Source organism: Poecilia reticulata, chromosome 12, assembly GCF_904066995.2.
Source record: "Poecilia reticulata chromosome 12, P_reticulata-male-v2, whole genome shotgun sequence".
Lineage (NCBI taxonomy): Eukaryota > Metazoa > Chordata > Actinopteri > Cyprinodontiformes > Poeciliidae > Poecilia > Poecilia reticulata.
The window spans coordinates 25,584,602-25,607,997 of record NC_088841.1 but is presented as its reverse complement, the minus strand read 5'-3'; the positions used below and the strand labels follow the sequence as shown (position 1 = coordinate 25,607,997).

At 38.8% G+C, this 23,396-nt stretch overlaps 2 protein-coding genes across 5 annotated transcripts; both read left to right on the top strand.

The window, feature by feature from the left end:
* The first annotated feature begins 2,350 nt into the window (after window positions 1–2,350).
* On the top strand, window positions 2,351–9,107 carry LOC145554182 (uncharacterized). 4 transcript variants are annotated; one of them, XR_014090221.1, is made up of 6 exons: window positions 2,351–2,663; window positions 3,300–3,431; window positions 3,569–3,688; window positions 7,452–7,565; window positions 8,063–8,700; window positions 8,974–9,059. XR_014090221.1 is itself a non-coding variant. In XM_081613672.1 (5 exons), exons 2-5 carry the CDS (start codon window positions 3,343–3,345, stop codon window positions 8,229–8,231), a joined length of 492 nt encoding a protein of 163 aa, XP_081469798.1. In that variant the 5' UTR covers window positions 2,351–2,663; window positions 3,300–3,342; the 3' UTR covers window positions 8,232–9,107. The 4 variants fall into 4 exon arrangements, 2 of the variants coding, with proteins under 2 accessions (XP_081469798.1, XP_081469799.1); XR_014090222.1 differs by having other exon boundaries at window positions 2,374–2,663; window positions 8,559–8,700; XM_081613672.1 differs by having other exon boundaries at window positions 8,063–9,107.
* LOC103474081 (NLR family CARD domain-containing protein 3-like) lies at window positions 9,101–22,234 on the top strand. The gene is made up of 10 exons (XM_081613891.1): window positions 9,101–9,129; window positions 9,666–11,129; window positions 11,601–11,774; window positions 14,501–14,674; window positions 14,859–15,032; window positions 15,406–15,453; window positions 17,107–17,280; window positions 20,180–20,353; window positions 21,084–21,130; window positions 21,278–22,234. Exons 1-6 carry the CDS (start codon window positions 9,101–9,103, stop codon window positions 15,440–15,442), a joined length of 2,052 nt encoding a protein of 683 aa, XP_081470017.1. The 3' UTR covers window positions 15,443–15,453; window positions 17,107–17,280; window positions 20,180–20,353; window positions 21,084–21,130; window positions 21,278–22,234.
* Window positions 22,235–23,396: the final 1,162 nt, after the last annotated feature.

Genomic DNA, 23,396 nt, shown 5'->3' with positions numbered 1-23,396 from the left:
TGATGAAGGAGCTCAGACTGACTCCACCCGGCTGGAGCTCCAGGTGAGCAGAAACAAACAAACCCTAAAGTCGTCCCTGCAGACCAGCTTTAGATTTGGATCAACTGAACATCAAGCTTCAGTAACATCTCAGTTAAAGTTTGTTTTCCAGATCTGAGGTCAGAAAGTTCTGGTTTCCATCATGTCCCAGTTTTTAGTTCTGCTTTTTTCTGCTTCTTTTTCTCCACCTGACAGAGACGAGATGATTAAAATGCTTCATAGAAACGTTCAGATCCTCATTTAACCTGATGTCTGTAGTTTTAGTCAGAAGCTCCCAGATGGTCCAGATGAGAAGATCTGAGCATCTGGTTTGGTTGATCCAGAAGGTTCTGGACTCATCCAGAAACCCAGAACAACTGGACTCCAGTCACACCTTCAACAGAACATTCTGCTCTAAATCCAGACTGGACCGCTTGATTTCTTTGGACCTGAAACATAAAGTGCTGTGAAAAACTATTTGCTCCTTTACAGATTTCTGCTGTTTTGCCTTTTTGTCCTCCTGAAATGTTTCAGATCATCAAACTGATTTTAATATTTGATGAAGAAAAACTGATTAAATACAAAAAACAGTTTTAAATGATGATTTTATTCATTAAAGGAAAAGATCTGAAAACCAGCAAACACAAAACCAAGAAAAAACACAAAGCTGGAAAAACAAGACAAGTATAGAAATAGTTAAAGTTTAAATTACTGTCAATGACAAGAATACAAAGTTTAGACTGAAAAAAGTTTAGGTAGAAAAACAAACATATAAAACTTTCACTCTGTTCTACATAAATCATCATAAAATCAAAGCAGCAGAAAATTTCCTGGATATTTTTCTAAAACATCTTCAAGGATTTCCAGCTAAGTTTGTAGACAAACTCACAAAAAACAAAATCAAACCTCATTTTATTTGTTTAGCAAATATTTCAAAGTGAAAATCAGTTTTAACTCCTCACTAAATTATTGCAAACTAGAAATCCCTCTAACTGAACTACGATTGTTTTATATTCATCCTGAATAAACCATTTTCTATTAGTTTATAGTTTGTTTCTTTCATTTCTAACAATGTTTCTTTACACCATGGAAGGAGTTTATTATAGACTTTGGCAGCAGAACCTCAGGCTATGGATCCACCGGATCAACATGATCACATCAGCTTCTGGACGAGACGACATCAACGAGATCAAGACACCAAAATACTTCCATACACTTTACAAGTGACCTGAATATGTTTGGGTCGGTTTGTGGGCCAAACTAAACATGTTCACTACATTTTTGTTCAAAATCCTTCTTATATCCAAAAGAAATTAAAATAGATGCTCAATTATATAAACCTACATCTTTGAAAAGCAGAAGTGGACTTTGACTGGAAAGTAAAAACTAGATTTAACAGAACTACATTAAAAACTTTCATTTCCAGGATCCAACCACAGACAGATGTTGGAGGAATCTGTGGAATGGTCGGTCATCACACACGTCTTCTGGGACTGAGCACAAATAAAGACCTTCTGGAGGAAATGAAGCAGGAGATTGAGGACATTCTAAGGACAGATGTCCCCATGGAGCCTCTTCTGTTTCTGCTGGACAGAAACACCAAGGATTTACTCACTAAAGATCAATGTTACATATTGATGCACATTCTGCTGCTAGTAGCAAGAAAGACAATCACACTAAACTGGATTAAACCTGTTCACATTACACTAAACTGGATTAAACCTGTTCACATTACACTAAACTGGATTAAACCTGTTCACATTACACTAAACTGGATTAAACCTGTTCACATTACACTAAACTGGATTAAACCTGTTCACATTACACTAAACTGGATTAAACCTGTTCACATTACACTAAACTGGATTAAACCTGTTCACATTACACTAAACTGGATTAAACCTGTTGACATTATACTAAACTGGATTAAACCTGTTCACATCACACTAAACTGGATTAAACCTGTTCACATTACACTAAACTGGATTAAACCTGTTCACATTACACTAAACTGGATTAAACCTGTTCACCACCTGCTGCTGAATGAAAGAGAAACTGAAACATGACAACATGATGGAGCGTCATGAAAATAGATAATTAAATATGTAGTTTTAAAAATAAATACTGAATTTGAAAATTAAATGTTTAGTTTGCAAATTAAATATTTATTTTGAAGCTAAATATTTTGCTAATTTTTTCCCCTAAAATTTAGTTTTCAAAGTAAATATTTAGCTTCTGAATTAAAAACTTACCTTAGAAAGAATGTGTGGACATCATGAAAATATTAGTTTGAAAAATGCATTTTCACTTTTTTTTTCTGACATGATAAATAAAATACTGTTCTTAATTATTTTTTACAATCAATCGTCACTTATCATGACCAAAGTAAGTACACCCTCATTTCCATCAGAACTTCTCTCCTTCCTCATGAAGATTTTATCAACCTTCCTCTGATTTCACCTCAGAGCTTCTACTTCCTGGTTCTGTTGCTCTGAAAAAAGAAACTACAAGTCAGGTGCGCTGTGACGTCATCAGTCACGCAACATCCGTCACATTTACTTCCAGTTTGAATTCACCTGTTCGGGTGTGGCTCCAGTCCGTCTGTTGTTTTTCTTCTTTAACTATTTTTATCGTTTTAACAAAATGTAAGTTTAATTTGTTTATTTCTTGAACTTTCTCATCAGAAACTTTCCTGATTGTTTCTAATTTCTGATGTTTGGAGAAAATGTTCACTTTTGATTTCAGCTCAAACTTTAATATCTGCAGTTTTAAGGTTAATCTACAGGATTATTAGATCAAACAACATGATGAACAGCTGATGATTCTCTGTTTTCTTCTCCGAACTGATTCATGTTTTTTTTCCTGGTACCGAACTCTAGTCTCCACCATTAACGTCAGCAACAGTTTCCTGCTGCTTCCTTTCAAAATAAATATTAAAATTGGTTTGATTCATTCAGATTATTGAATAGTTAATATTTGACCCTGCAGATAATCCACTTGTAGAAATTAATAATGAACTAAAATCCTTCCTGTTGTTCAGGTTGAACCAGTGAATGTAAATGTTGCTCCATGTCTCCATCTAGTGGACTGATAGTAGAAGTGCAGCAGCTGATGGCAGCTTCCTCTGCCTCTCTGCTGTCTGACTGCATTCACCTGACACTGATATGAAGCAGAGAAGAAGAGCCAATCAGAGGAGGAGCAGCTGATCTTTTTCCAGCACTAATGATGTAAAGGATGATCAGAGTTGATGTGCAGATGAATGATGTGTGTTTCCTCTGCAGGTGAAGCTAGAAAGTGTGTGTGAGCTGATGTGAATTCAGCAGCATGGATCAGTGTGAGGACAGAGAGGAGGGAGTCCCTCCCTCTAAAACCACTCTGTGTGGGGAAGATGAGAGCCAGAGCAAAGGTCAGAGGTGAGGTCACCATCTCTAACTGTCCACAGCCCTTTTCACACAGCGTTCACTATATCAGGCCAAAACAGACGTGGTGATGAAGCTGCTGCTGCTCCTCTTTGCTGCAGATTCAGTTTTAATCATCATGTTTCTGTCAGGATCCATCAGAGACTCAGACCAGAACCAGAACCAGAACCCAGCTGTGTGTCCTACAAGAGTGACTGGTCAAAGGGTGGATTCATTGACTTTAAATCTCCTGGATCTCCACCAACAGAGAGGTGAACTGTTTCTAACTGCTGTAACTGATCTGTTCATATCAATCAAATGTTATTTCTATAGCACATTTCAGCAGCAAGGCATTTCAATGTGCTTTACATCCCAACAAACACAAAAACACAGTTATGGATAATTGAATCGACAATCAAAACATCACATGAAGTCAAGTGTCATCATTAAATTAGTTACTGATTACGTTCCATAAGCAACTCTGAACAGGTGGGTTTTAAGTTGAGATTTAAAGGCACCCAGTGTTTCAGCTGTTTCATAGTTTTCTGGAAGTTTGTTCCAAATTTGTGGTGCCTAGAAACTGAATGCTGCTTCTCCTTGTTTGGTTCTGGTTATGGATGCATAATCAGAACCAGAACCTGAGGGGTCTAGACGCTTGATACAACAACAACAGATCTTTAATGTATGGTGGTGCTGAGCCGTTCAGTGATATATAAACTAACAACAGTATTTTAATGTCTATTCTTTGAGCAACAGGGAGCCAGTGTAGGGACTTTAGAACTTGATTGCGATCAGTTGCAGCTGTTTGACTGATATATTAGTCAGACCTGTGAAGACGCTGTTGCTGTAATCAATGCGGTTAAAGATAAACACATGGAGTTTCTCTAGATTGTGCTGAGACATCAGTCCTCTAATCCTGGAGATGTTCTTCAGGTGATAGAAGGCCGACTTTGTGACTGTCTTAATGTGGCTCTGAAGGTTCAGGTCAGAGTCCATCACTACTCTCAGGTTTCAGACTGATCGCTGGTTTTTAGTTGTAATAACTGAAGCTATGCATTGACTCTAGATCCATAACTCTAGATATATAACTCTAGATCTGTAACTCTAGGTTGCTCCTCTTTAGGTCCAAAGATAACTTAAATTTTGTTTCTGTTCAGCTGCAGAAAGTTTTGGCCCATCCACACATTTATCTGTTCTAAGCATCTATTCAGTGATTGATTGGGGTCAAAGGTCACCTGGTGACATTGTGATGTAGAGCTGTGTATCATCTGCATAGTTATGGTAGCTGATCTTATCTCCTGTTATAACCTGAGCCAGTGGGAGAATATAGATATACAATAAAGGGATCATAAGATCATGTGGATCTGGTTCAGCTTCAGTGTCTCTAACTGACCATCTGGTTCTGATTGAAGCTCCATCAGATCCTCCTTGGATGGTCAGAGTGGAAACGACTCCTGGTTCTTCTCCATGTCAGAGCTCAACACTAACATCACCAAACTTCTCTCAGTCATTTAAACCAACATGTTTGTCTCAGAATCAGATCTTTCTACTCTTTAAACAAGGCTGGACTTTATTCAGGAGGATCAATGATCAGGATCATGTTGGAGGATTGGACTGGTTCTGATGGAGATCATCTATTTTATTTTTATATTTCCTTTATTTTACCTGGTAAACCCCGTTGAGATCCAGATCTCATTCTCAAGAGGGACCTGGGCAGAAGTCTGCTACACACAGCAACATGGTTACAGAATAAAACTAATTAATACATTTGCACAAATGTAAAACAGTAGAAAACAATTTAAAAACGGTGACACTGTTGGTAGCATCTCATTGTCTATTTTTAAGAATCACTTGAAATAAGTCCAGAGAAACCAGTTCTGACATCTTGAGTTCAGACTGGAGCTGATTCCATCACACTGAAAGCTTTCTTCCTTTTTTCAGTTCGGAAAAGTGGAACATGCAAAAACAAATTTTTTGTTAGAACGTAAATGGGAATTAACATATCTATGTAAAAGAGAGTTTAAGTATGTTGGAGCCAAGCTGAGTAGAGATTTATAAATCAGGGTAAGGACGACATTCAGCTTCTGCATAAAACTCATAATGATGTGTGAGACTCTGCCACCGGTTACAAACCTTAAAACACAATGATAAACAGTGTTTAATGATTGAAGGCATTTGGTCTAAGCATTTATATATAAAACAAATCCATAATCCAGGAGTGGCAGGAATGTTGCAGCTACCAATTTACTTTTAGTTTTGAGAGAAAAACAAGATCCATTTGATAATAAAACCCAATCTTCATTTTCAGTGTTTGTAACAAATTTGCTATGATTTTTAAAAGAAAGCTCTTTATCTGAAATAAAGCCAAGGTATTTATAATTACTGACAAACTCAATTTGTGTTCCTACAGCAGTTGTAAGCAACAGAGGGATTTCTGGTAGTTTTCTAGAGTGTGAAAAAACCATTGCTTTTGTTTTATCCACATTCAGAACAAACTTCAGTTTGTAAACAGGTTTGAACTACATTAAAAGCAAATACTGAATTGCCTGTACAAGTGATGAAGCAGTAAATTACTAAATCATCTGCATAAAAATGATAAAAAGCCTTTGACAGATTTTCACACAGGTTATTTATATAAATAGAGAATAAAAGTGGGCCAAGAACTCAAATGCCTTTGATAAATTAATAAACAGAGCAACACAAAGCTTTTTGTTATCAAGAGCCTGAATAAGATCATTAATAACCTTTAAAGTGGCAGTAACAGTACTATGTTTTTTTCTAAAACCAGACTATACTTTTTTTAAAACTGCGACTAATTTTTCAAAAGATTTTGCTAGGATACGTAGTTTAGAAATTGGTCTGTGATAGTTTACCTGTGATGATTCTCCACCCTTGAATAGAGGCAAAACAAATGCTGATTTCCAGACACTTGGGATTTTATTAGAGATATTAATTAGATTAAAAATATGAGACAATGGCTCTGCTATAAACTCTGCAGCTAATTTTAGAAAAAAAGGATTCAGGTTATCTGGCCCTGCTGATTTTTTGGTGTCTAAGTTTTTCAATTCTCTGAGAACCTCAGCTGCACAAACAGGGGAAAAATTATAAGTGGTGAAGCTACAATCATTTAAAAACTGATAATCAGTATTTACATTTGGCCCAAATTAATTTAAATCATCAAATAGAGAGCCTACAAAAATAAAATATTAGTTAAAATAATTTAAAACTGCTAATTTATCAGAAACCATTTTATTTTTATTCCAAATAAAATCTGGAAAGTCCCTCAGTGGTGCCTGCTCAGCAGCTGATTTCACTGTTTTCGAAAATTTCTTTGGATCATTTAAATTTTTTGTCATCTTGGCAAGGAAAGAATCTGACTTTGCTTTCTTAATTAATAAAGTACATTTATTCTGAAATTTCCTAAAACAGAGCCAGCTCTCCACAGTTTTACTTTTTCTTGCCCAAACTGCATTTCTTTGTTTAAGCAGAACCCCAATAGCTGAGGAAAACCATGGGTTATTTAATCCCTTCACCATAATTTTACGTACAGGAGCATGTTTATTTATTAGTCTTAAAACTCTTCATGGAAATACTGCCAGGCAAGGGCAACATTATCGAAAAGAGAGACCCTATTCCAGTTAAAATGTAACAAGTCATGAACAAAAGCTTGGTCATTTAGATGTTTTAAATCTCTTTTGGTCAGGATACGTGGCTTAGGTTTTGGTAACTTGAGATTTCTAACTGTGTCACTAAGGTCGTTTTCAAAAACTCCTATCCCTCTATATTTATGCGACGCGTTTTTCATAATTAAATCAAGTGGTGATTTTAGAGGACATTTGCTATTAAGTCTGGTGGGGTAATTAATTAACTGGGTGATATTTAAAGAATCACAGACAGTTTTTAAGCTGAGGATGAAATTTAGAACATCTAGTTGATGATCTGTCTGGTTCTGCTGTGTCTCAGCTCTTTATTTTACAATCAGTCACACTAATTAAAGCAAAAAAGTTTTTAATGTGTTTACTTTTTTATTACCAGGATCCATCACAGTTTCACACAAGAAGACTCAGAACCCAGCTGTGGGTCCTTTAAAAGCGACAAGTCAAAGGGTCTTCTCATTGACTTTAAATCTGGAGTTCCATCATCAGAGAGGTGAGCTGTTTCTATTTGCTCCAACTGTTGAAACTGAACCAGTAACAACTCAGATGTTCCCAGTTATATTTACAGAGGTTAGATCCATTATCTAAATCAGCTGCTCTGTTCTAATGAAAACACCTTCATATCTTCATATCTGGGTGATGATGATGATGTTCTGCTGCTTCCTTGCTCCATGTCAGACTAACAGTGGGTCACATTTCCACCGCCCACTGGGAAATACCTGATAAACCAGTCTGGTCCATCAGGACTTGGTTCCTGTGTGCATTGTGAGATCAGTTCAGCAGGAAGGAAAGCTTCATGATGTGGTTGGTGAGATCTGCTGGAACTCAACCAGACTGAGCTGATGTGGACCATCAGAGGTTCTGCTGGTTCTTAGTGGGATCAACAGGAACATTAAATCTTTACAACTACTTGTAAATCATCTGGTTCACTGCTCACATCCAGATATCACTTCATGGACATTTACCTTCTAATTGTCTCTGTGTGGGCAGGTATAATGTGAGCTCACTGGCTTCCAGGATCTACTGGATCCATTTTAAATCCTCTAACATCCAGGAGAGGATCCCACATGGACACACCCACATATCTCAGAGCTCCTCCATTTCCACATCACATCCGATCCAGTCATTAGAACCTGATGGATGTCCCATACTGTCCTGAAGACCTGTGTGGGCAGAGCCTTCACTTCCACACTGTCCCCAAGCTCTGGGACTCTGTCTCCACTAGCATCAGATCTGCTGACAGTGTGGACAGTTTGAAGTCCAAGTTCAGCACCAACTTTTTAAAATGTCTACTGGTGATTCTGGTGTTACTGGTCTTCATCCTTGTAGTTCTTCTTCCTCTTTTTAACTTCTTTGTATTTAGTTCATGTGATGCTCTGTTTTTCTGCTTTAAGGACTTTTAATGTGATTCTTTTGGGGATTTTCTCTGTGAATCCTGCTGTATAAATATTTCCTGACTTCCTGATTGTTCCTGGTTCCTCCACAGAGTGGACCAGCAGAGCTCAGAGGTTCCCAGTGGTCAGTCTGCCCAGCAGCATCAAACACAGCTGGACTCCATATTTATGGTCTGTACATGAACAACTAATTTTCCATGGTTCTGTTCAGTCGTCTCCAGGCTGAAAAAAAAGGTGAAGTGAAATATATTTAAGTGCAAGACATGATTTATTTGAATAGAGGAAGTCTTTTATTTTGAAGACTGCTTAAGGACCTGGTTCTGAAAGCAATCATTATCTTGCTTAGTTGACTTTTGGTTGCATGGTTACGAACAGCTGTTGCAGTTATCAGCTGTCGCCATTTTTCTATTCAATAAAAACTTAACAGAAAGGTTCAGTAAAAGACGTACGAGCCTCCGTCTTGTTGGAAGAAACCTTCACTCTGTAACATCTATTATTCTGTTCCAGCTGCTGGGGGAAAACATTGTCACTTTTGTGAAGAACGAGCTAAAGAAGATCCAGAAGGTTCTGAGTGTAGATTACCCAGAATGTTCAGAGATTCAGAGAGAGGATGATGAGGTGTTGGAAGGTGAGGATGAAGAACAGAGGAGCAGCAGAGAGGCAGTGATGAAGATCACACTGAACTTCATGAGGAGGATGGAGAAGGAGGAGCTGGCTGACCGTCTTCAGAGCAGTAAGAGGATATCAAGATTTAAGATTTAAACTGATGGATAAATCAGACATTTACTGATGTCTGAAGAGCTGGAATCACATTTATTCAAATCATCTTTAAAAGATGATTTTGTTTAATGCCTGATTTTTGTGTTAATTTAGAATATCTTGCTGCAGTTTGTCAACATCAACTTAAATCTGGTCTGAAGAAAAAGTTCCAGTCTGTGTTTGAGGGGATTGCTAAAGCAGGAAGTCCAACCCTTCTGAACCAGATCTACACAGACCTCTACATCACAGAGGGGGGGACTGGAGAGGTCAATGATGAACATGAGGTCAGACAGATTGAAACAGCATCCAGGAAACCACACAGACCAGAAGCAACGATCAGACAAGAAGACATCTTTAAAGTCACACCTGGAAGAGATCAACCAATCAGAACAGTGATAACAAAGGGAGTGGCTGGCATTGGGAAAACAGTCTTAACACAGAAGTTCACTGGACTGGGCTGAAGACGAAGCCCACCAGAACATCCAGTTTATATTTCCATTCACCTTCAGAGAGCTGAATGTGCTGAAAGAGAAAAAGTTCAGCTTGGTGGAACTTGTTCATCACTTCTTTACTGAAACCAAAGAAATTTGCAACTTTGAACACTTCCCGGTTCTGTTCATCTTTGATGGCCTGGATGAGAGTAGACTTCCTCTGGACTTCAATAACAAGGAGATCCTGACTGATGCTACAGAGTCCAGCTCAGTGGATGTTCTGCTGACCAACCTCATCAGGGGGAAACTGCTTCCCTCTGCTCTCCTCTGGATAACAACACGACCTGCAGCAGCCAATCAGATCCCTCCTCAGTGTGTTGGCATGGTGACAGAGGTCAGAGGGTTCAATGACCCCCAGAAGGAGGAGTACTTCAAGAAGAGATTCAGAGATGAGCAGCAGGCCAGCAGGATCATCTCCCACGTGAAGACTTCACGAAGCCTCCACATCATGTGCCACATCCCAGTCTTCTGCTGGATCACTGCTACAGTTCTGGAGGATGTGTTGGAGACCAGAGAGGGAGGAGAGCTGCCCAGAACCCTGACTGAGATGTACATCCACTTCCTGGTGGTTCAGACCAAAGTGAAGAAGGTCAAGTATGATGGAGGAGCTGAAACAGATCCACACTGGAGTCCAGAGAGCAGGAAGATAATCAAGTCTCTGGGAAAACTGGCTTTTGATCAGCTGCAGAAAGGAAACCTGATCTTCTATGAATCAGACCTGACTGAGTGTGGCATCGATACCAGAACAGCCTCGGTGTACTCAGGAGTGTTCACACAGATTTTTAGAGAGGAGAGAGGGCTGTACCAGGACAAGGTGTTCTGCTTTGTCCATCTGAGTGTTCAGGAGTTTCTGGCTGCTCTTCATGTTCATCGGACCTTCATCAACACTGGTGTGAACCTAATGGAAGAAACACAAACATCTAAGAAGTTTTCATCATTTAATAAACCTAAACTAAAGTTTCTCCATCAGAGAGCTGTTGACCAGGCCTTACAGAGTCCAAATGGACACCTGGACTTGTTCCTCCGTTTCCTCCTGGGACTTTCACTGCAGACCAATCAGAGACTCCTACAGGGTCTGCTGACACAGACAGGAAGTAGATCACAGACCAATAAGGAAACAGTTCAGTATATAAAAGAGAAGATCAGTAAGAATGTGTCTGCAGAGAAAAGCATCAATCTGTTCCACTGTCTGAATGAACTGAATGATCGTTCTCTAGTGAAGGAGATCCAACAGTCTCTGAGTTCAGGAAGTCTCTCCACAGATGAACTGTCTCCTGCTCAGTGGTCAGCTCTGGTCTTCATCTTAGTGTCATCAGGAAAAGATCTGGATGTGTTTGACTTGAAGAAATACTCTGCTTCAGAGAAGGTTCTACTGAGGCTGCTGCCAGTGGTTAAAGCCTCCAACAAAGCTCTGTAAGGTCGCACATTGTTACTGCAGTTACTTTTTTGATTGCGAAAGATAAAGGAAATCACTAATGATGTGTTAAGAATTGATTTATGTTTTTTTTATTTTATTTATTGATGCTTTGTCTCGTCAATGTTGTCTACTGGTAGAAGAAGTGTAGGAAAGTTAGACTTCCTTCAGCGACACACCATGATGTTCCCTTTTCAAGGAGCAAGACTCCAGCAGAACTTTGGTCACTGTGTTAATTGTTTTGTTGCCAGCCTTTTTGTTGTTTTTAGATAAGGTCTTAAAGATGGCGGCCAACTATAGACTGAACATTTTCACTGCACAACTGGTTCAGTGTTGCTGTAAAATAAGACGCATAGAGATGTATAATATAAGACAGATCATTCAATTTTTCCAAGAAGAACATTGTCGACTGGAAGTAAAACATTCATTTTGATTAACTTTTTAACAGATTTTTCTCCTTGTCTCCTCAGACTGAGTGACTTTAACCTCTCAGAGAGAAGCTGTGAAGCTCTGTCCTCAGTTCTCAGATCCCAGTCCTCCAGTCTCAGAGAACTGGACCTGAGTAACAACAACTTGCAGGATTCAGGAGTGAAGCTTCTCTCTGCTGGATTGAAGAGTCCAAACTGCAACCTGGAAACTCTCAGGTAACATGTGACCAATCCTGGTGAAACCGGGTTTCTGTCCATCAAAGATGCTATAAATGCTATTAAAAAGCTGACTGAACAATAGATTTATTCTTTATTTCTGCAAAGTACAATAACTTAAAGGTAAAACATGCATTTTGATAAATTGTTATAAAACAGGCTTTTCTCTGTCTCCTCAGACTGTAACCACCTTTGATAGAGGAGGAAGAGGGAGAAATGTCTTTAGTCAGTCTGATGGGAAACATTTAGTTGTAGATAAATATGTAGTTTTACAATAAATATTTAGTTTGGAGCCATTTGATTTATAAGTGAAGGAATAACATGGTGAAGCTAAGATGTCCAGAACCACTTTGGGTCCAGTTATGGGTTTAATAAAACATGATCTGGTCTGGACTGTGTGATGACTTAAGAACTGTAACATACTGGGTTCTCATCCTATTCCAAAGAAATGTTTAAAAGCATATTTGTAGGACCATTCAATGTTAAGATATTTATGAGTGTCATTTTGCTTGTGGTGGCTTCAGAAAGTTTGTTTTCTATGTGTTTGGTAAAACCTTTTTCAGTGGCACATTTAGTGTCAGACTGGTATTTGCAGAAGCTCATACATTAAATTTCCCTTTGCTCAACTTTTCTCATGTGCTAATGTTTAGTTTGATGTCAAGAAGCATTTTTTTCTCCTCCATTAGTTTTGTCATAATCCTCTTTTCTCAAACAAAATTGAGTTTAGATTGTTACTCAGTTTTTGATCTCTGTATATGGTTAAAAAATTGAGAAATAGAATCTGAGATCTCTGAGAATCTCTGCTTTGATTGAATCTGATGTTTTCCCTCAAACCAGCTCTGATGATGATCTTCAAACTAGACTTGATTCTCAGGTTTTCATTGGATTCTTTGAATCCAATTAAAACTGACACTGGATTAATTTAGTTCCTAGAGGAATTTAATATTTCTCTTGCCAGCCTCCTAGTTGCCTTTAGTTCAGTCCTTCATGGCTGGAGGCCCATTTATAGACTGAACCAGTTCACAATGAAAGGCATCATAAAGACATAAAATAGAATTTACTTAAACCTTTACAACAGTGTTTCTCAACCTTTCTTGGGTCAGCGCCCCCCAAGGCTTTATCCAGGTACCTCATTGCCCCCCACCAAAGAATTTGTAGGCTTCTTTGCACTGACCATTATTTTATTATTAATAGTACTTTCACTATTGTAGATGTTTTAATTTTTATGCTTGTTTCTGTATTTATCAAAACTAATTTCCCAGAGAACAAAAACGCCATGGGAATAGTTCATTGCAAGTGTCAGAGTCATCAGCTTCATAACATTAACATTGACATGAAAAATAATATTGAAGAAAGAAATATGTCAAATCTAATTAAAAACATAAATAAGTGATAAATTCTTTACTGTTATGGCCTGTAAGATATATTTATTCTCAGTACTAGATGTGGTCTCAACCCATGGCACTTCAACAATATTATTTTACCTTTTATCAGGAAATAGTGTGTTTATTCTTGCCGTAAAGTCCTCTCTAGTAAGTTTTGATTGAAAGGTCTTGCCATACCAGATTATTCCTCTGTATTTAGTTTTTAGTTTCTTCTTGCATTTTGTTCTTCATTCATTTCCATTTAGTTTCCTTTGATTAGTATTATACTCTCTTGGTTTATTGCTATGTCCACTTTAGTTTCTTTCCTGTTGCTAGATTTATTTTATCGTTTATTGACACACCATCGGTAATCTTCACTCATCACCCGCTGCGCCGCCTAATCGTCAGGTGTTTCACATAATGTGTTGATTTTTCTCTGTTTTGCGTCAGATTCTCTGTTTTTATGCCATAATTCACATCTAGTTTGTCGCTCCGTTTTATGCTCCGCTTCTCCTGTTTCAGAGTTTTGCGCAATGTGCACGTCGTTTTTTTTTTTTCAACACCATAAGGTGCAGAGCGTATTGATGGGCAAAAGGCAGACTGACATAAACCTTTTAAAACAACAGAAACAATTTAAATGTGCTGTGGTACCATTATTCTATCACACCCGTTTCTTACAGCACCGGTATTAACGCTATAAAATGAACACTCTCTATCGTGGTATCACTCATGGAGGGATTTCTTTATTTAAAGGGGTTCATTTTTCAGAGGGAAACAAAGTGAGGTTATCGTGATTTTAGTAATTGCATGTTTACAAGAGAGATTTCCTGTTGTTCTTCCATGGAAGCATGCAGCCTTTAAATGGAAATGAAACACCTTTTAATATAAGTTGCTGCTTAACATGATCACAGAACTGGTAAAAAATACCAGACAAAGTGAATCTCAACAACGTCATCAGCCAGTGTAACGCTGCATTGATGCGGTGAAGTTACCAGTAGCAGGAGCAAAGCTGCGCCAAAAGCTAACAGACACTGAGGAGAAGAAGAGCTACCATCGATAACGTTGCAGCCAAGCATGATTTAATGTTACACAATAAAATTTTACCATGTTGCTCAAAGTCTAAACTGGCATTGTTGTGCACTTAAGGTGTAAAGTTTACCTTCGACCAAACGCCCCCTAAAGGAATCCCAGTGCCCCCCTTTAGTAAAAATGTCCTCCAGCGCCCCCTGCCTTCCTCTGAACACCCCCTGGGGGGCGGTACTGCCACGCTGAGAACCGTTACTTTACAAGAACATTGTCGACTGAAAGTAAAACTTTGAATTTGATTTACTTTTTAACAGATTTTCCTCCCTGTCTCCTCAGACTGAGTGTCTGTAACCTCTCAGAGAGAAGCTGTGAAGCTCTGTCCTCAGTTCTCAGCTCCCAGTCCTCCAGTCTCAGACAACTGGACCTGAGTAACAACAACCTGGAGGATTCAGGAGTGAAGCTTCTCTCTGCTGGACTGAAGAGTCCAAACTGCAACCTGGAAACTCTCAGGTGCAATGTTATCAATCCTGGTGAAACCAGATTTCTGTCCACTACTTGCTGTCAGAGATGCTATAAATGCTATTAAAAAGTGGATTGAACAATAGATTCCTTATTTATGCAAAATACAATAACTTGGAGGTAAAACATTCATGTTGATGATCTTTTTAACAGATTTTCCTCCCTGTCTCCTCAGACTGAGTGTCTGTAACCTCTCACAGATAAGCTGTGAAGCTCTATCCTCAGTTCTCAGCTCCCAGTCCTCCAGTCTCAGAGAACTGGACCTGAGTAACAACAACTTGCAGGATTCAGGAGTGAAGCTTCTCTCTGCTGGACTGGAGAGTCCAAACTGCAACCTGGAAGCTCTAAGGTACAATGTTCTCAGTCCTGTTGAAACCTGTCAACTTTCCTTTACGTTCTATCAGATATGATGCAAATGTTATTTCAATAGTATAATAATATTAATAATAATAAATAATAGATGTCTTACTGTGAGATGTCTTGACACATAAACATGGCTGGTTTGCCTTTACTGCAGCCTGAATGAATCAAGAACAGAGATATTTTGAAAGTTTTGGGTCAGGTTTCCATTGATAGTTTAAATCTGGATACTTGACAGATTATTGCATCCTGGTGGACACAAGGAGAATCATTACAGATTCTTGTAGATTCCTCCTCTCAGCAGTTGCTAGACTTCCTAATTCATTCCACATGTGATTGATGTTGATTTTTGTTACCTGCAGAACTGGAAGCTTTCAGGTATGGAGGAACCTGCTGTAGGAGCAGAAAAGGTATGATAGAGGAGGAACAGGGAGAAACGCCTTTAGTCAGGCTGATGGGAAATATTTAGTTGAAGCTAAATATGTAGTTTTACAATTAAATATTTAGTTTGGAGCCATTTGATTTATTAGTGAAGGAATAACACGGTAAAGCCAAGACTTCCAGAACCACTTTGTGTCCAGATTTGGGTTTAATAAAACATGATCTGGTCTGGACTGTGTGATGACATGAAGACTGTAACATATTGGGTTCTCATCCTATTCCAAAGAAATGTTTAAAACATATTTGTAGGACCATTCAATGTTAAGATATTTATGAGCTCAGTTTTGCTTGTGGTGGCTTCAGAAAGTCTGTTTGCTATGTGTTTGGTAAAACCTTTTTCAGTGGCACCTTTAAGCCGTTTTCGCACTAGAAGGAACGGAACGGAACCGTACGGCACGCGTCCGATTCCACCCGTACTGCAGCACCGTTGTGTTTGCATATAACTGAGGATGGCATCCAAGCTGTACCTGATGTCATTATTTCTGAAACTAAACAATGGTTTCGATGTAGTGGCCGAAGCCTTTTCCTGAGATGCGACGGGAAACTCTTTCCTCGTTGACCGATGTAGCTCATTCTGTACTCTTTCATCAGCGAGTAAGCGGAGGAAACAAATTACCTCATCATGGGACCAGGTAACAGCAGAATATTGAGAGGAATCCATCACAAATTAAAAATAATAAATAATAAAAATATTAAAAAGAGCACTCTTTACAAAATACAGTAAGAACAGTTTAGTGAGAGCCAGCTAGACCCGATCAACGTCTGACTGCAAAACAACCAACGCCTGACTCTGAACCAATCAGCTACTGATTCTAGGCAGCCCAGCTTGGCCGGCCTGATTGGAACCACAGCTCTTGTGGTTCCAAGGAGCCGGGTCGAACCGGGTCAGACGTTCTAATGCAAACACGGTCCGCCCTACTTTGAACCCGTTCCGCGCCGTTACGTTCCTTGCAGTGCGAAAACGGCTGTAGTGTCAGGTTTGTGGGGCGTTTTCGGAAGCCCATATATTAAAAGCTACGGAAAATTTCCCTTTGTTCAACTTTTCGTTGTGCTAATGTTTGGTTTGATGTCTAGGAATGTTTTCTTCCTTCTCCATTAGTTTTGTCATAATCCTCTTTTCTCAAACAAAATTGAGTTTAGATTGTGGGAGTTTTAGGAGAATCTGACTAATGAGCAATTAGATTGTTGAACAAAGACACAGCTTTTATTAATTCTTACTCAGTTTTTCATCTCTGTATACAAACAGTTAAAAAATGGAGAGATGGAATCGGTGATTATCTCTATTTTGATTGATTCTGGTGTTTTCCCTCAAACCAGCTCTAATGCTGATCTTCAAACTAGACTTGATTCTCAAGTTTCCATTGGATTCTTTCTGTTAAAACTGACACTGGATTAATTTAGTTCCTAGAGGAATTTAATATTTCTCCTGCCAGCCTCCTTGTTGCTTTTAGTTCAGTCCTTCATAGCTGGAGGCCCAACTATAGACTGAACCAGTTCACAATGAAAGGCATCATAAAGACATAAAATAAAACAGTTACTTAAATCTTTACAAGAACATTGTCGACTGGAAGCAAAACATTCATTTTGATTAACTTAACACATTTTCCTCCCTCTCTCCTCAGTCTGTGTGGCTGTAACCTCTCAGAGAGAAGCTGTGAAGCTCTGTCCTCAGTTCTCAGCTCCCAGTCCTCCAGTCTCAGAGAACTGGACCTGAGTAACAACAACCTGCAGGATTCAGGATTGAAGCTTCTCTCTGCTGGACTGAAGAGTCCAAACTGCAATCTGGAAACGCTCAGGTACAATGTGACTAATCCTGGTGAAACCAGATTTCTGTCCACTACCTGCTATCAGAGATACATTATACTGTTAAAAGTTCAGAGCCTGTCTAAAACGTTCAACCTCCTTGAACTTTTAAACCTTTTTCCACTTTTCAGGCTTCAAACATAAAGATCTAAAATGTGTATTATTTTTGTAGGATCAACAACAAGTTGGACACAATCGTCAGGTGAAACGAAATGTATTGGATATTTTAAACTTTAACAAATAAAAACCTGCAAAGTGAGGCGTGCAATATTATTCTGCCCCTTTACTTTCAGTGCAGCAAACTCAGTCCAGAGGTTCAGTGAGAATATCTGAATGATCCAATCTTGTCCTAAATGACTGATGATGATAAATACAGGTGGTTCATAAGTTTTCATACATAGATAAAATAAACATTTCACATTGGACCGTTTCTACTTTTGTGGGACTCTGTAATCGCTGCAGGTCTTGCACCACTTTATGGTTGATCTGCAACATTTCCAGTTTTCTGAAACTTGCAAATAACTTTTGCCAAAGTGTTGTGTGTGTGATGCTTGTTCCAGGTTTTCTGTTAAGTTTTGTGTAACCATGCGACTGCTTCCTGATCCAGCCATCAATAAAATTTCAATTCTTTTGAAAAACACATCTTGGGAATCTGACATATAAAAGAAATGTACATTTTACATTCTCTTATGTATGTAAACCTATGGCCCACCCTGTAGAATCACCTGTGTGTAATCAAGTCCCCTATAAATCCACCTGCTCTGTGATGGTCTCAGGTTGTGTTTAAAGCACAGAGAGCATCATGAAGACCAAGAAACTCACCAGGCAGGTCCCAGATACTGTTGGAGATTTTAAAGCTGGATTTGGACACAATATTTCTCAAGCTTTAAACATCTCAAGGAGCTCTGAGCAAGAGATCATATTGAAAAGGAAGGAGCATCAGAACAAATCTACCAATACCTGGCCGTCCCTCTAAACCTTCATCTGGAATTGATCAGCCAAGAGGCCCAGGGTCACTCTGGATGAACTGCAGAGATCTACAGCTCAGGTGGGAGAGTCGTTCCATAGGACAACAATCAGTGGTACACTGCACAAATCTGGCCTTTATGGAAGAGTAGCAAGAGAAGAAAGACATTTCTCAAAGATATCCATAAAAAGTCTGGTTTAAAATTTAACACAAGCCACCCGGGAGACACAAACATGTGGAAGAAGGAGCTCTGGTCAGATGAAACCAAAATCAAACTTTCTTGCCACAATGCAAAACAATATGTTTGCTGTAAAAGCAACACAGCTGATCACCCTGAAAACAACATCCACACTGTCAAATATGGTGGTGGCAGCATCATGGCTTGGGCTGCTTTTCTCCACCAAGGACAGGGAAGATGGATGGAGCCAAATACAGGAAGAGCATTCTGGAAGAAAACAAGTTGGAGTCTTTAAAGACCTATGACTGGAACAGAGATTTATCGTCAACAAGACAAACATCCCAAACATAAAGCAAAATCTACAATGGAACAGTTCACAAATAAATGAATCCAGGTGTTAGAATGGCCTAATCAATGTCCAGAACTGAATCCAATCGAGAATCTGTAGATAGAGTTGAAAACTGCTGTTCATAAGTATCTCCATCCAACCTCACTCACTGAGCTCCAGCTGTTTAGCAAAGAAGAATGGGCAAAACTGATAGAGACAAAACCAAGTGACTTGCAGCTGTAATGGCAGCAAAAGGTGGCGCTACAGACTATTAATGCAAAGGGGGAGAATAATATTGCTCACTCCACTTTGCAGGTTTTTGATAAAAAAAAGTTTAAAATATCCAATAAATTTTGTTTCACCTCACGATTGTGTCCCACTTGTTGATTCTTCACAAATAATACAAATCTTGGATCTTTATGTTTGAAGCCTGAAGACCAGCAAAAGTTTGAGAAGTTCAAGGGGCCGAACAAAAACGGATCATTGGTCCGTTTTTGACCAATGATCAGAATCAGGTGTTTCAATAACTTCCATCTCCACAGGTGTATGAAAGTAACTATGCATGCAGACTGATTATACAAACATTTGAGAAAGAATGGGTTGATCTCAGTGAATTCCAGCATGGATCTGTGACAGGATGTGCAACAAGTAGCATCCTGTCACTAACAAGTGGCTAACAAGTCTCTACACATAAATGTTGCTGGTTTTCATTTACTGCAGGCTGAGAGAACCAAGAACAGAGATATTTAGAAAGGCAGTGATCAGTTTGCCATTGATAGTGTAACTCTGGATACTTGATAGATTGCTGCATCCTTGGTGCACAAATGAACATTATTACAGATCCTTCCTCCCAGCAGTTGTTAGATTTTATAATCAGAACTGCTCCCAATAAACTCAGTAACTATATACATCCTGACTGTTAAATGCCGTCTTTTTACTTTTCTTTTAAATAACCTATTGTTGTTTCAACATACAAATATACATAATATCATACAGGATTATAAATCGCTCTACTCAGCTTCATATTTCTTTCAAACTGATTATGCTGTTCTTAGTAAATGTACAGCATTATTATTATTCCTCTGTTGTAAATATTCTACAGTCTTCTTTTATTTTTGGTTTTTACCTTTTCTTGAATATACTGTATGATTCTTCCATTTACATTCAACTTGCTGCTGGTAATCCTGAACTCCCTGCTGTGGATCAATGAAGGATGTTTCTATTCTGATCTGATCTACATGTGAGAAATGTTAATTTTTATTTCCCACAGAAATTACAGTGTTACTACAATTTTATCTTATTGACAGATTAAGCACAATTTATTGACTTTTTTCCTCTCCTATAAATGTCCAATTCAGACCTTGGGCTCTACCTCAACGTTCTCATCTTCTCATCATGTGATGAATTGTGTGTCTGCAGCTTATCAGGCTGTTTGGTCTCAGAGGAAGGCTGTGCTTCTCTGGCCTCAGCTCTGACCTTTAACCCCTCCCATCTGAAAGAGTTGGACCTGAGCTACAATCATCCAGGAGACTCAGGAGTGAAGCTGCTGTCGGCTGGACTGAAGAATCCAGACTGGAGACTGGAAGCTCTCAGGTATGGAGGAACCTGCTGCAGGAGCAGAGAAGGTCTGATAGAGGAGGAAGAGGAGAAATGACATCTGGAAAATGATCAAATGAGAGAATCAGGAGAGAATGGAAATCCCTTGTTTTCCAGAGGGAAGGAAAAATTGCAGTGAATGATGAGGAAAAAGAATTGAGCTCTGTTGACCATGCCTCTCCCTGGTTTGTGAGTCTGAGCTCAGAGATCAAATCTTTGGTTCTTGTTGAACTCTTTGTTGAATGTGATGCAGCTTCTCCTTTTTAATGTTTGTATTTCTGGATATTACAGTGAGGCCACAGCAGGTTTTCAGCAGCAGGGCTGTTTAGTGTTTCATTCCTTCATCTGTGTGTGGGAGTGTGGATGGAGCAGGTATCCAGGTGTTGATCAGAGTTTAGATTGATTGGATTTTAATGCTGATATTAAATCAGGTTGAGCTTCCAGAAATGTTTCCTTAGTTTCCTGATGTCCTTTTAGGCTTCAGTGAGTTTCTTCAGGTTGTTACTGAGGGATTTCCTTTCTCCTCTCTGTTGGAGCTTTTCCTGTGTTTGGAGAAATGAGTTGTGCTGCAGCAGCACCAACTGTCCTTCCTACATCCACTGCAGTTTGCAGTCCAGATGTTGGACTGTTCCTGTCTCAGTGGAGGACAATGTGTGTCTGAAAGACATGTAATGTCCATGTTTGCTGCTGAAAGAGACTGATGGTCTGACCCCCCTCCTCCTTTCAGGGTGGAGCCTGCTGGAGGCAGATTCTTGACACCAGGTCTGAGGAAGTGTAAGTGTGTTTTTCATCTGATTCATGACAACAAAGCAGCTCACATTCAACCATCTTCAAACTGTCACATCACTCATTCAGGATCATCATCAAAGATCAATAAATGATCAATAACTGCAGCTGGATTGTGTTTGTTCTCTCCATCAGATTCCTGTCAACTCACCATCGACACTAACACAGTGAGCAGAAAACTCAAACTGTCTGAAGACAACAGGAAGGTGACACATGTGAAGGAGCTTCAGTCATATCCTGATCATCCAGACAGATTTGATCTTTCTCAGCTGCTGTGTGAAACTGGTCTGACTGGTCGTTGTTACTGGGAGATCGAGTGGAGAGGATATGTATTTATATCAGTGAGTTACAGAAGAATCAGTAGGAAAATAAACAGTGATGGCTGTAGGTTTGGATATAATGATCATTCCTGGAGTCTGAGATGCTCTGATGATGTTGGTTACTCTGTCAGACACAATAAAAGAGAAACTCTTCTCTCCTCCTCCTCTGTCTCTCACAGAGTATCAGTGTATGTGGACTGTCCTGCTGGCATTCTGTCCTTCTACAGAGTCTCCTCTGACTCACTGATCCACCTCTACACCTTCAACACCACATTCACTGAACCTCTGATTCCTGGATTTTCTGTCTGGTGGATCAGTTCTGGTTCCTCTTCAGTGTTTTTTTGCTAATTTGAGTCTAAAGAGTCTAAATATTTTCCTCCTGTCAGAGAAACTCTCTCACTGTTGAACAGATAGTTCATCTCTACAATCTATTTCTTGGTGAAACTTTTCTGATTGAGTCCTTGGAAACTTTTTCTTCCTCCAGTCCTTTAAAGATGGAAGCTGGGATTATTCCAGGATCCTCATGTTTTCCTGTTTGTTTCCAGTCAAAGCTTCACACTGAATATCAAGATGTTGTTTCTCTTATTTTTCCTTTCATTCATCAGATTTCATTGAAATGTTGATCAGTTTTTCTCAATCACTGAACATTTTCTGTTTCTGTCGGCTCCTATTTTTCTAAACTCGTCAGATTTGAATATTAAATCTTCACTTTGTTTATTTGCTGCAGTTTTTCTTCATGTGTTTAAGAGAAATAAAACCATTTTCTTCTGCATTTGGTTCATTTGCTGCTCATTCTGTTCTTTTCTGTTTAAATTTAAATATTTGCTTTAAAAATATTATTTCATCAACGCTGCCTTTCAGAAAGTCCTAATTAAAGTAAAACATTCCCATCCCATGAAGGTCAGAGGTCAATGCTTTGAAGCATAAAGTGATAAAGTCTTAATATTTTTGTTTCATTCAGAACTTCTACCTGAAACTCAGAACCTGCAGAACATTTTTCTCTCTGGAGAAAAAAAATCCAGGAACTGGAAGATCAGAGCAGAATGAAAACTGGAGATCAGTGTTGGACAGAAAAGCTCTGATCGCTGCATCTCTGACATATTTTACATTTGATAACAACAGTAAACCTATTTTTAGCTGAGAATAAACCAACATGGATATGACCCGCCACAGCCCAACGTGGGCCACACCTGATTCAACCCAAACCGGAAAATAAAGGATTTAACTGGAAATCCCAAAACTCAGTAAAATCAGCAGCTGGTTGTGATTAAAATGCAGTTTGTTGCAGAGGTTCAAACTTCCTGATGGTGACCTCTCCTCCATCCCTCACCTTGTCTGGCTGCTTTTAATCCTCACTGCAGTGTTAGACTGGAGCTCATCTCTCAGATTAACCAGATTAACACTGAGCTGCAGCAGGAACCAAACGTCTCACCTCCAACTTATTTCACTGATTAATAACAAGGTTGGATAAAAACATTGAGCTTCTAGTTCCTTAAAGAGTCATGAAGAAATGCAGGAAACAAGTTAGAAAGTTTAATAAATATAAACATTTTGTAGTTAAACCAACTTAATGAATTCAGATTTTAAAAAAATAAACACATTGAGTAACATGATCACAACATACAGAGTTGAATAAACTTAATAAATGGGGTCTGGATAAACATAATTGTTACCAGTTGAATCAATTAAATGAAGTTGGTTCAACTCATTCCTTTTACAGTGCAGGAGGAACATGATGGTTTAGAAGTTCATTGAAATCTTTTCTGTTTTGAAAGAAGCAACATCTTCAAACTATTTAGGTAAAATCTGTTAAGAAAGGGTCTGATAATGGGATATGCTGTTGGTTTTTAACAAGAACAAGTGACACTTTTCTTGCCTTCAGTTTTCGTGTTTTTGCTCAGTTTCACAATTTTGTGGTTAAAGATGTTGGTGAA

Coding starts and splice junctions, on each gene's coding strand:
- LOC145554182 (XM_081613672.1), top strand. CDS start 3,343: ATGGATCAGTGTGAGGACAGAGAGGAGGGAGTCCCTCCCTCTAAAACC. Junction 3,432..3,568: donor AGCCAGAGCAAAGGTCAGAG/GTGAGGTCACCA, acceptor TGTTTCTGTCAG/GATCCATCAGAGACTCAGAC. Junction 7,566..8,062: donor GGAGTTCCATCATCAGAGAG/GTGAGCTGTTTC, acceptor CTGTGTGGGCAG/GTATAATGTGAGCTCACTGG.
- LOC103474081 (XM_081613891.1), top strand. CDS start 9,101: ATGAAGAACAGAGGAGCAGCAGAGAGGCA. Junction 11,775..14,500: donor TGCAACCTGGAAACTCTCAG/GTAACATGTGAC, acceptor CTGTCTCCTCAG/ACTGAGTGTCTGTAACCTCT. Junction 14,675..14,858: donor TGCAACCTGGAAACTCTCAG/GTGCAATGTTAT, acceptor CTGTCTCCTCAG/ACTGAGTGTCTGTAACCTCT.